We start from the raw sequence: 11788 nt of genomic DNA on the forward strand, positions 1-11788 counted from the left end.
AATAAATAAGAAAGAGGCCAAGTGCTATGGCTCACACCTGTAATCCCAGCATATTGGGAGGCCAAGGCAAATGAATTGCTTGAGCCCAGGAATTTGAAACTAGCCTGGGCAACACAGCAAGACCCCATCTCTACAAAAAATTTAAAAACTAGCAGGAAATGGTGGTACATACCTATAGTCACAACTACTTGGGAGGCTGAGGTAGAAGGATTGCTTGAGCCCAGGAATTTGATGCTGCAGTGAGCTATGATCACACCACGGCACTCCGGCCAGGGCCAAAGGGCGAGACCTTGTCACTAACAAAAAAGAAAAAGAAGTAGATGACAGACAGATGGATATAGGTAGACACCTACGGAGAAACAGATGGCTAGATCAATACATGAGACAGAGAGAAAGAGAGCAAGAGACAGACAGAGTGAAAGACAGAGTGTGTGTGCGTTTGAAGCTAATACAGGGTTTCTCAGCCTCAGCACTCTGGACATTGGAGTCCGGATCACTCTCTGAGGTGAGGCCGTCCTGTGCACTGTATGGGAAGCCTCTGAGGCCACGGGAATAGGCTTGGGGCTGTGGTAAGGAACGGATCCACCACGAGAGCCTCCAGAAGGAACCCGCCCTGCCCACGCCTTGATTTCAGACTTCTGCTTCCAAAACTGCGACAGAATGAATCCCAGTTGTAAGCCACCTGGGCGGATCACGAGGTCAGGAGACCAAGACCAGCCTGGCTAACATGGTGAAACCCCATCTCTACTAAAAATACAAAAACTAGCCAGGTGTGGTGGCTGGTGCCTATAGTCCCAGCTACTCGAGAAGCTGAGGCAGGAGAATCGCCTGAACCTGGGAGGCAGAGGTTGCAGGGAGACGAGGTTGCACCATTGCACTCCAGCCTGGGTGACACAGCGAGACTCCATGTCAAAAAATAATAATAATAATATCTTTTCTTTTTTATTACTTCCTCTGCTGAAAACATTTAGAGGTGAATCACACAAAACTGTTTGAACCAAATGATGACTTTAAAAATTCATATTAGCAAAGACAACTTTTACTCAAGATAAATTAAAAGAACCAACATCTAGGCCAGGCACAGTGGCTCATACCTGTAATCCCAGCACTTTGGGAGGCCGAGGCAGGCAGATCACGGGGTCAGGAGATCAAGCCCACCCTGGGTAACACAGTGAAACCCCATCTCTACTAAAAAAATACAAAAAAATTAGCCGGCCGTGGTGGGCGCCTGTAGTCCCAGCTACTTGGGAGGCTGAGGCAGGAGAACGGCATGGAACCCAGGAGGCAGAGCTTGCAGTGAGCCGAGATTGCACCAGACAGTACGAGACTCTGTCTCAAAAAAACAAACAACAACAAAAAGAACCAACTTAATCAACCAATGTAGATTAAGTTCTCTTTTCTAAAGGGAAATTAAGTTTTCAAAACACATCCTTGGCTGGACACAGTGGCTCACGCCTGTAATCCCAGCACTTTGGGAGGCCAAGGCACGTGGATTGCCTGACCTCAGGAGTTCAAGACCAGCCTGGGCAACACGTTGAAACCCTGTCTCTAATAAAATACAAAAAATTAGCTAGGTGTGGTGGCACACACCTGTAATCCCAGCTACTCAGGAGGCTGAGACAGGAAAATTGCTTGAACCTGAGAGGCGGAGGTTGCAGTGAGCCGAGTTGGGGTAACAGTTGGGGTAACAGAGCAAGACTCCATTTCAAAAAAAAAAAAAAAAAATCCTCACACTGGGATGAGACACCCAACATCTGGAAGGCATTGGGTCTCACCAATTACATAAAAGATAGTGTGTCCTTCATACCTCATGGCAGACTGTTTGGGAACCAAAGAAATCCAATAAGGTTGGTCTCCTTGGAAGAAAACATTTGCAAAGTCAGGGGGAAATTTCAGATTTTATTTACTTATTGTGATGACCAAACATGACCAAAACCAACCAAACATGATCAACTTCCTCTTTTTTTTTTTTTCATTTGCAATTCTTCCTTAACAAGAACATGGTAACTGCAGGTATGTAACAGGAAGGAGACCACTGGGAGCTAGCTGCAAAGACATGAGCGTAATAAGGAATGGAAAAGCCATTTCTTCTCCAGAAAGGTAACTCTGCCATTTTTAACATTTTTATCTCATTTTCTCAGCCTCCCTGCTACGGACCATGTTCAGATCCTCATCAGCCTGGGCTCTTCCACCAGCTTCTCAGCGTTGCTCTCCAAGGTGTGGTCCCTGGATCAGCAGCATCGACATCCCCTGGGTGCTTACTGGAGATGCAGAATCTCAGGACTCGTGTCCCAGGCCTCCTTAATCAGAGTCTGCATTTCAGTCAGACTCCCCAGTGATTCCTGCACCCAGTAGAGACTGGGAGTCCTGAGAGTCGTCCTAGTGCTGTGGAGTCCAAAGTTCCTGAGGTTCGTTGCATAACAGCCAATCATTCGAGAGACAAGAAGTTAGAACAAGAAAAGCATCTTTATTTGGAGAGCCAGCAAGTCAGGAAGATACTGGACCCTTGTCGTAAGGAACCATCTTTAAAGGCATGAATCTCAAACTTCTTTGTACACTGAGAAGGGGGAACAAGGAGGAGGCTGAGGTGAGGGGGGTGGCTGGTGACCACGGACACTTGGGCATCAGCAGGGGCCCAAGGAGATTGCAAAACTTCTTTGTCCTTGCTCAGGTCACAGTGCTCCTACAAATCTTCAACATAACATTGTTACTTGTGTGCATGCCCTTCTTATCTCCTCAGAGGTTAGTTTTGGAAAGGAATTCTTATCATCCTTGCTTTCCAGTTAAACTGTAATCTAAGTTCTTCCCATGATTAACTTGGCCCATGTGCGGAAGTGCCTAAGAGCAGTTAGCTTGAGGAGTCAGAAGCAAGATGGAGTCGGCTATGTTCAATTTCTCTCCCTATCACACTGGCAGCCCCTTCTGTCCTCTTCTGAGAGACTGAGTGTTTCAAACTGTGGGCCTCTCCATGGCTTTCAGGATAAAGTGTAGGTGCCTTTAGAACTAAGCCGGGTGTAGCCCTCTGCTCAGAACCCTGCATGTGTGGCATGGTATTCTCAGTCTCTCTTTACAATAAAGGTAGACAAAAAATAAAAAGTGTTTTTCCTCCTCTCTACTCTCATTAAAACAAACAAAGTGAAAGAGGGAGGGAGGGAGGGAGGAAGGAAGGAAGGAAGGAAGGAAAAAGAAAAGAAAAGAAAGAAGAAACAGAGAGAAAGAAGGAAGAAACGGGGTGGGGGGAAGGAGAAATGGAGGGAGGGAGGAAGGAAGGCAGGCCGGCCGGCCATTGCTGGCACATGGCACCCGCTCCCCTCCGCAATTTCAAATCCTATCACCCAAGAAAACATCCCATCCACATAATTCCTAAAACATAAAAGTCCATTTTCAAATCATGAAATAAGTAAATGTTTCTACGGGAAAGCCATCGTTCTTCCTTTTTCTCTAAACACAGCGCCAAAATAAGTATCTTTCTCAGGGGAGAGTCCTCTTATAGCCTGATCCAATGAAGGCTTTCCTTCTGGGTGAACTCTGCGGGGCTTTGTTTCTTTGCTTTGGGACCTCTGAAAAACAAACGCATCATGCAATGAATTTCCAAGAGCAGCAGATGAAGCCCACCCACGCTGTCTCGCAGCCCTGCTCTCTTCACTGCCTGCTTTGTCACCAGAGCAGACCCTGCAGCCCCTGGGCTCAGGGGCTTCCCACCGGGTTCCTGCCTTTGGCAGAGGTGCTGAAGTTGGGCTGCTCGGGAGGCAGAGGCAGCAGAATCGTTTGATCCTGGGTGGTGGAGGTTGCAGTGAGCTGCGATCGAGCCACTGCACTCAAGCCTGGGGGACAAGAGCAAGACCCCTCTCAAAAAAAAAAAAAAAAAAAAAAAAAAAAAGCAAGGAAAGAAAATAATATCTCTGACTGTGGGAGGATCACTTGAGCCCAGGAGTTCAAGACCAGCCTGCGCTACATAGTGAAGCCCCATCTCCAGGAAACATTTAAACATTAACCAGGCTGGGCACGGTGGCTCACGCCTGTGATCCCAGCACTTTGGGAGGCTGAAGCGCGTGTACCGCTTGAGCTCAGGAGTTCGAGACCAGCCTGGACAACATGGTAAAACCTTGTGTCTTTAAAAAATAAAAAAGTAGCCGAATGTGGTGGCTAGTGCCTGTGGTCGCAGCTACTTGGGAGGCCAAGGCAGGAATATCACTTTAGCCCAGGAGGCAGAGGTTGCAGTGAGCCAAAAGATTATACCACTGCACTCCAGCCTGGGCATGAAAACCTGCATGAAACCCTGTCTCAAAAAAATATAAAAATTTTAAAAAGTAGGCAGACATGGTTGTGTGTGTGTGTAGTCCCAGCTACTCAGGAGGCTGAGGAAAGAGCATGGCTTGAGCCCAGGAGGTTGAGGCTACAGTGAGCCATGATCACTTCACTGTACTTCAGTCTGGGCAACAGAGTGAGATCCTGTCTCAAAAAAAAGAAAAGAAAGGAAAAGAAAAGAGAAGGGAAGGGGAAGGGGAGCGGAAGGGAGTGCAGGGGGAAGTGGAGGGGAGAAGGAAGGGGAGAAGGCAGGGGAGGGAAGAAAGGGAGGAGGGGAGAGGAGGGAAGGGAAGAGAGAAAGAAACAAGCAAGAAACAAGGTAAAGGAAAGGGAAAGAGGGGAGGGGAAGGGGGAGGGGGAAGGAAGGAAGGACAGAGGAGAGAGAAAGAGAGAAAAGAAAGAAAGACCTTGGTCATGGTCGACGTCCACATTGATTGAGAACCACAGAGAACAATGGGCCATCCTGATAATACAGACAATTGTCATTTCTCTCCCGTATCACCACGAAACTAGAGATGTGCTTTCTGGAGGAGCAAAGGTGCTTCAGAAATGTGGAATCCTGACATTCACAATGCAGAACCTTTCTCAGAAGTGAGCTCAACAATGTGTTTATTTGTTTTTGTTTTTCCCTGTTATTGGTAATTGACTTTGTTAAAAAAAAAAAAAAAGAGAGAGAGAGAGAGAGAGAGAGAAAATGCAACTGTGAATAGAGAGATTGAATGTGTCTGACGCAAGGTTGTGGCAGCTCCTGTTTTCTGGTTGGGCCTGCATTTCCTTATGAATCACAGGGAGTGGAGAACTTTTCTTGATAATAATGGGCATTCTATGCAGAGCAGGACTTGAGGTGTTATGACAAATGTATAATTTCTCCAAAGTGGTCTACTTGAGAACACAGTGGCAAGGAGTTCCTCTCCATATTTGTTCCGGGGTAAAGTAGCTCTTCATAAGGTCATTCAGCTTTCAATTTATTTTAATCAGCACTTCAGCTCAGGCCAGCAATGCCACTGTGCTTCCATCCAGTCAGGACGGTCCCAGGGTGCCTCAGACACTGAGACAGAGAGCAGTGTGAAATGACTGTCACTGAGGGGTAAAGTAGAATTTGACACGAGAATAAAACAGAGATACGTAGAAATCACAAAAGAAGCATGTTATATTTCCAGTGCAATTCCATTTTAGGGGAATATAGAAAATAACTGCAAATTTTCACATATGCTTTCATTAATTTATGCTATACTAATTTTCACATAGGCCCAAGTTAATTCATACTAATTTATACTAACTACCACCAAGGCCATACAATTGTGCCCAAGATAAAATTTACCTACTGTCAGAAGTAAATGCGGTGTTTTAAAACTAATTCTACAGTCAAGAGATCCCCATTAACCACACTTCTTAAAATCAAATGAGCAAGTTCTATCAGATTAACTCCGGAGCTTAAAATCCAACTACACAGAGAACTTTTTAAAACCCTGAACGATTAGTCCCACCTGTTGGAAGTGGATCCCTTCACCTGGGCAACTGCTAAGTCATTGTTTTATTTCGTGTAATGGAAACACAGTAATGCATTAGATATTCATAAGATTAAAATATTTCGAGGCATCCAAGGAGCACAGTAACGCTGAAGTGGTCATGAGCATGAAAGATATTTCATCTGCAACTCCTGTACAGTGACAGGAAAGTATCTGTGATAATGGTTGGTGAGAAATCTACAGGCGAGACTAATATTGTTGTGGGGTGTTGCCTAGGTCCACAGGCGATGCAGAATTTCAGTTACAAGTGAGTAAACCCAGAGAAGTAGACTTTGTCCCATCTGAGTTGACAGAGCCCTTGAATTTTACTCACAGACCTCTGGGGTCTCTCAACATACCAAGGCAAAGAACAAAACCTCCAACGAGAGGGTAACAGAAGAGGGAACGAGTAGTCAGCCTTGTTCATTTGAGACACGATATAAATATCAAACTTAAAGCAGAAATAATGAAAATGAAATTGCACGTTAAACTGCTCTTCTAGATGTTTATTTTTGGTTTCCCTTATTCTTCATTTATTTTTCATTATTATTAATATTATTATTGAGACAGAGTCTCGCTGTCGCCCAGGCTAGAATGCCATGGTGCCATCTTGGCTCACTGCAACCTCCACCTCCCGGGTTCAAGCGATTCTCCTGCCTCAGCCTCCTGAGTAGCTGGGACTACAGGTGTGTGCCACCATGCTTGGCTAATTTTTGTATTTTTAGTAGAGACGGGGTTTCACCATATTGGCCAGGCTGGTCTCGAACTCCTGACCTCATGATCTGTCCGCCTCGGCCTCCTAATTTTCATTATATTTTTAATCAATAAACAATAATTGCATATGTCTCTGGGGTGTGCTGTGATGTTTCTCTGTATCTTTCCTGTTGGATTCATCCTCAGGGTCAGTGCAGAACCCTTGGTTTACAGACACTTGGTTTGAAGAGATCCAACGTTCAATGGAAACGTCAATCAGACAATGAGTGAATGGCTGTGCCTTCCATATAAAAGCACGATCATGGTGTGTTCTGAGTGGAGGCACGCCTCTGTGATTTTACACCTCTCTCAGCTCGGCTGGAACCCAGATTCTTTCAGATTTATACCTCTCTGGGTGAACAAAAAGCTGGGACCCAGATCCTCAGAGTTAAGTATAGTCTTTCTGCAAGAGCCTCTTTGTCCACATCAACAGTGAGATAATTTGCTGTCTCAGAACTGCTAGAAAAAAAAAAAAAAAAAAGAACTGCTAGACCAGCTGAACTTTCCTTGTTTGCCTTCTTGTTAGAGTGCCCATGAAAGGCAGACTGGAGACAAAACTGATTCAAGAGAGGCCATGGATAAGAGATGTTTTGTCTCCAGTTGCATCAGAATCACAAACTATTCCAGGGGAAGGTACACAGAAGACATTTTTGTAGGTTATTCTTCGCTGAAAGGGATTATGAATGACATTTGTCACTGTGGTTCATACATATTCTTTCTGGGATCCCAACAGCGATGCGATATCCACGAACACAGTCAACATCGTACAGACTGGGATGTGAAGAAGGGCACAGCAGAGCACAGTGCCTTTGGAAAGCTCCCAGGCCCAATACCAACTCTACATTCCTTCAGCCTGTCTCTGTCCGATGTATCCCTCTTGTCAAGAGAGGGAAATGCAGTTAGAGCCAGTCCATTTAATGTTCATTGAGTGAGTGAAAGAATGAATGAATGTATGAGTTGTCTGTGGCTATGTGCCTCTCTGCCAAAATCTATTTCTTCAAACTTAATTTCTGTCTGAACATCTCAATTCAGGCTCCCTGTGGCTTTGGTATTTCAGCAAAATTCCTCCCTGGGTTCTGACTCCAGGAGACATAAACCACTCATGTAGTCTTTAGAAATCCTTCAATTAATTTTTTTTTTTTTTTTTTTTTTTTTTTTTTTTTTTTTTGAGACAGAGTCTCGCTCTGTCGCCCAGGCTGGAGTGCAGTGGCCAGATCTCAGCTCACTGCAAGCTCCGCCTCCCGGGTTTATGCCATTCTCCTGCCTCAGCCTCCTGAGTAGCTGGGACTACAGGTGCCCGCCACCTCGCCTGGCTAGTTTTTTTTTTTTTGTATTTTTTAGTAGAGACGGGGTTTCACCGTGTTAGCCAGGATGGTCTCGATCTCCTGACCTCGTGATCCACCCGTCTCGGCCTCCCAGAGTGCTGGGATTACAGGCTTCAGCCACCGCGCCCACCCTCAATTAATTTTTAAAAATTATTTGTAGAGACAGGGTCTACCTATGTTGCCCAGGCTGGTCTCAAATTCCTGGGGCTCAAGTGATCCTTCTACCTTGGCCTCCAAAGGTGCTGGGGTTACAGCTGTGAGCCACTGCACCTGGCCTCAAACATTTTGTCTTCCAGATTTACCTTCATTGATAATCTAGTCACCTGATCAGTCTCCTCTTTGGGTCATGAGAGCTGGTGACTATGCAGCCAACAGGGACTTCAACAGAGTCCTGCCCTTCCATTTACATTTAACCTCAGTGTTTATGGGTGGTCCCCAGGAACTCTCAGAAACAAATGTTAGAGTGTAGGGGTCCTGAGGGGAGTGGGGTGAAGTTAGACCTGAGCTTCTGAGTTCTCCTTCCTCATTTCTCCTCCCTCCCTTCTCTCGCATTCCTCCTCACCTTCTCTATCTCTTGACCCTCATCCCTTCTCTCAATTCCTCTTTTTTCTCAAGCTCTGAGAATGTTCTGGCATCTTCCACCATGCAGAGAGTATGGTAGGAGGTTAGGAACTAATGGCTCTGGAACCAAAGTCTCCTTCAGGTGACATATACTTTCAATCAGTATCTCCAAGTCTGTTCATGTTCCTATGATATCAGAGAGGGAAGCAAGACTGTTTGGTGCCCAGCCAATCTCCCCCTCCTCTGGGAGATGTCCAGCCTCTGTGTCCTCTCTTCTGTCTGCACCCAGGGGACCAGGTATTTGGAAGCCACACACACAGACTCAGCTTTAGGGGGCTGGCTCCCCATCTCAAAGACATCTGGTGGTTGAGGTTGGTTGATGCAACCAATCAGTGATCTTTCAGTTGGTAGGTTTTTTGGTAGGGAGAGGGAGTAACCCTACGAAGAAAAAGCACCAGATCCCTACGAAGAAAAAGCACCAGATCCCCGTGCTTTTCAGTCTCTTGTTCCTGACTCAGACCAGGGAACCAGTCACTGGGGGACTTTGAGCTGGGAGGAGCTGACAACGGCTACTATTGATTTGGGGCTGAGACTTCTCCTGGTTTCTGATGAGTTTTGAACTTGCTGACTTCGGGTAGGTTCAAAGGCAATGAAGGTAAGGGCTGTTTGGGCTTCTGGAGGGGGACTTGGAGAGGTGGATGGGGCTTTTGGTCAGGGCGATTCCCAGGAGATGCTTCTAGGGGAAAAGGGAGAAGCAAGAACCTATAGACAGTTCTAGGACTCTGGGGACTGAGAGGTGAGCTGGACAAAATGGAGATAGCAGGAGCCACTGCGCCAGCAGGTGGAGGACAAAGTCAGAGATCAACGTCCGCTAAGCAAACAGCCTTTACCAGGAGTGGTACCAATTAAAGGGACAGCTTTGTGGGGCTACAGAAGCATGTTGGTCTGCCACACTCCTGTCTTCTCCACTGAGGTTTCTGTGGGTAAGGATGTTGTCGTGGAAAAATACCCATAACATTAACTTCATCATTTAATCATTTATGTATATATGTATTCATCTGTTTTAGAGATGGGGGTCTACACTCTGTCACCCAGGCTGCAGTGAAGTGACACAAACACCTCTCACTGTAGCCTTGACCTCCTGCGCTCAAGCGATCCTCCCAACTAAACCTCCAGAGGAGACAGGACTACAGGCACACGCCACCATGCCCAACTTATTTTTTAATTTTTTTTTTTTTTTTGAGATGGAGTCTTGCTCCATCTCCCAGGCTGGAGTGCAGTGGTGTGATCTCGGCTCACTGCAAGCTCCGCCTCCCGGGTTCACACCATTCTCCTGCCTCAGCCTCCCGAGTAGCTGGGACTACAGGCGCCCGCCATGTCGCCCGGCTAATTTTTTTGCATTTTTAGCAGTGACGGGATTTCACCATGTTAGCCAGGATGGTCTCAATCTCCTGACCTCGTGATCCACCCGCCTCGGCCTCCCAAAGTGCTGGGATAACAGGCGTGAGCCACCGCGCCCGGCCTATTTTAAAAATTTTTTTGGTAGACTGCCTCTCACTATGTTGCCCACTCTGGTCTTGAACTCCTAGGCTCAAACAATCCTCCCACCTTGGCCTCCCAAAGAGTTGAGATTACAGGTGTCAGCCACTGCACCCAGCCTGTTTTTACCTTTTTTTTTTTTTTTTTTTTTTTGAGATGGAGTCTCGCTCTGTCACCCAGGCTGGAGTGCAGTGGCACAATTTCGGCTCACTGCAACCTTCGCCTCCCGGGTTCAAGCAATTCTCCTGCCTCAGCCTCCTTAGTAGCTAGCATTACAGGCACGCACCACCACACCCGGCTAATTTTTGTACTTTTAGTAGAGATGGGGTTTCAACATGTTGGCCAGGCTGGTCTCGAATTCCTGACCTCATGATCCGCCTGCCTCGGCCTCCCAAAGTGCTGGGATTACAGGCGTGAGCCACTGCGCCAGGCCTGTTTTTACCATTTTTAACTGAATATTTCAGATGCATTTAGTACATTCACAGTGCTGTGCCACCATCACCGCTATCTAGTTCCAGAACCCTGTCATCACCCCAAAAGGAAACCTCGTATCTACCAAGTAATCACTCTTCATTTTCCCCTCCCCCAGCCCTAAGCAAGCACGAATTCAGTTTCTGTCTTGATGCCTTTAACTATTCGGGACATTTTATATAAATGGACTCCTACAATATGTGACAAATGTGTCTCTCTTTCTGCATTTAGCATACTGTCTTCAAGGTTCATCCATGTTGTAACATGTGACCGTTTCATTCCTTTTCATGTCTGAATAATATTCCATTGTATGGATGGAACACACTGGGTTTATCCATTTAGTATTAAATGCACATCGGGTTGTTTTCACCTTTTGGCATTTTGGATATTGCTACATACATTTGTGTACAAATTTCTGTTTGCACATCTGTTTTCAGTAACTTTAGGTATCAGGTAGAAGGAGGATGGCTACATCACTTGGTAATTCTGTGTTTAATTTTCTGAAGAGCCATCAAACTGTCTTCCATAGTGCCTACACCATTTTAACTTCCCACCAGCAAAGTAGGAGAATTCTAATTCTAATGTCTCCACATCCTTGCCAATAATTCCTTTCCTTCTTTGTAAAAACAATTATCAGAATTCTAGTGATGCTTTGAGGATGTAAACGCTGCTCAGGCCTGGCATGGTGGCTCACGCCTGTAATCCCAACAACTTTCGGAGTCCGCATGGGTGGATCACATGAGGTCAGGAGTTCAAGACCACCCTGGCCAACATGTGAAACCCTGTATCTACTAAAAAACACAAAAAATTACCCAGGTGTGGTGTCACCTGCCTATAATCCCAGCTGCTCGGGAGGCTGAGGTGGGAGAATCACTTGACCCTGGGAGGCGGAGGTTACAATGAGCTGAGATCACACTATTGCACCCAGCCTGGGCGACAAGAGTAAAACTACATCTCAAAAGCAAACAAACAAACAAACAAAAACATCGTTCAGAACTCTGGTTCTGTGCATTCAGGAGTGTGGGAAACAAAGGCTAAGGTTGTCAGGAAGTGTGGCAATGTCCCTACGAACCAGGAGGTGACACAATTATCCCTATGGACTAGGAAGTCTGGCAATGCCACTATGAAGCCCAAAGTGTCACAATTTCCCCATAAACCAGGAAGTGATACAATTATCTAGACGAACCAGGAAGTGTGGCAATGTCCCTACAAACCAGGACGTGACACAATTATCCCTATGGACCAGGAAGTGTGGTAATGCCACTATGAAGATGAAAGTGTCACAATTTCCCCATGAACCAGGAAGTGCTACAATTATCCAGA

The 11788-nt window shown here is 46.1% G+C and overlaps 1 protein-coding gene across 24 annotated transcripts in view; it reads right to left on the minus strand.

The window, feature by feature from the left end:
- Nucleotides 1-1886: 1886 nt before the first annotated feature.
- The window catches only part of LOC111531374, a 61817-nt gene continuing 51915 nt past the window's right edge, over nt 1887-11788 (minus strand). For 11 of the 24 annotated variants that reach the window (XR_002728244.1, XR_002728247.1, XR_002728267.1 and 8 more), the window contains one exon: nt 4941-5356. Coding sequence is in view for 3 of the 24 variants with exons in the window: in XM_023198624.1 (XP_023054392.1) it covers nt 5350-5356 (7 nt within the window). In the remaining 21 variants the exon portion in view is untranslated. Of the gene's footprint in view, nt 3561-4715; nt 5389-6552; nt 7026-11788 lie in introns of those variants that run through there. The other 13 variants (XR_002728246.1, XR_002728251.1, XR_002728262.1 and 10 more) reach the window with 4 other exon arrangements.

Source organism: Piliocolobus tephrosceles, chromosome Y (genome assembly GCF_002776525.5).
Source record: "Piliocolobus tephrosceles isolate RC106 chromosome Y, ASM277652v3, whole genome shotgun sequence".
NCBI lineage: Eukaryota > Metazoa > Chordata > Mammalia > Primates > Cercopithecidae > Piliocolobus > Piliocolobus tephrosceles.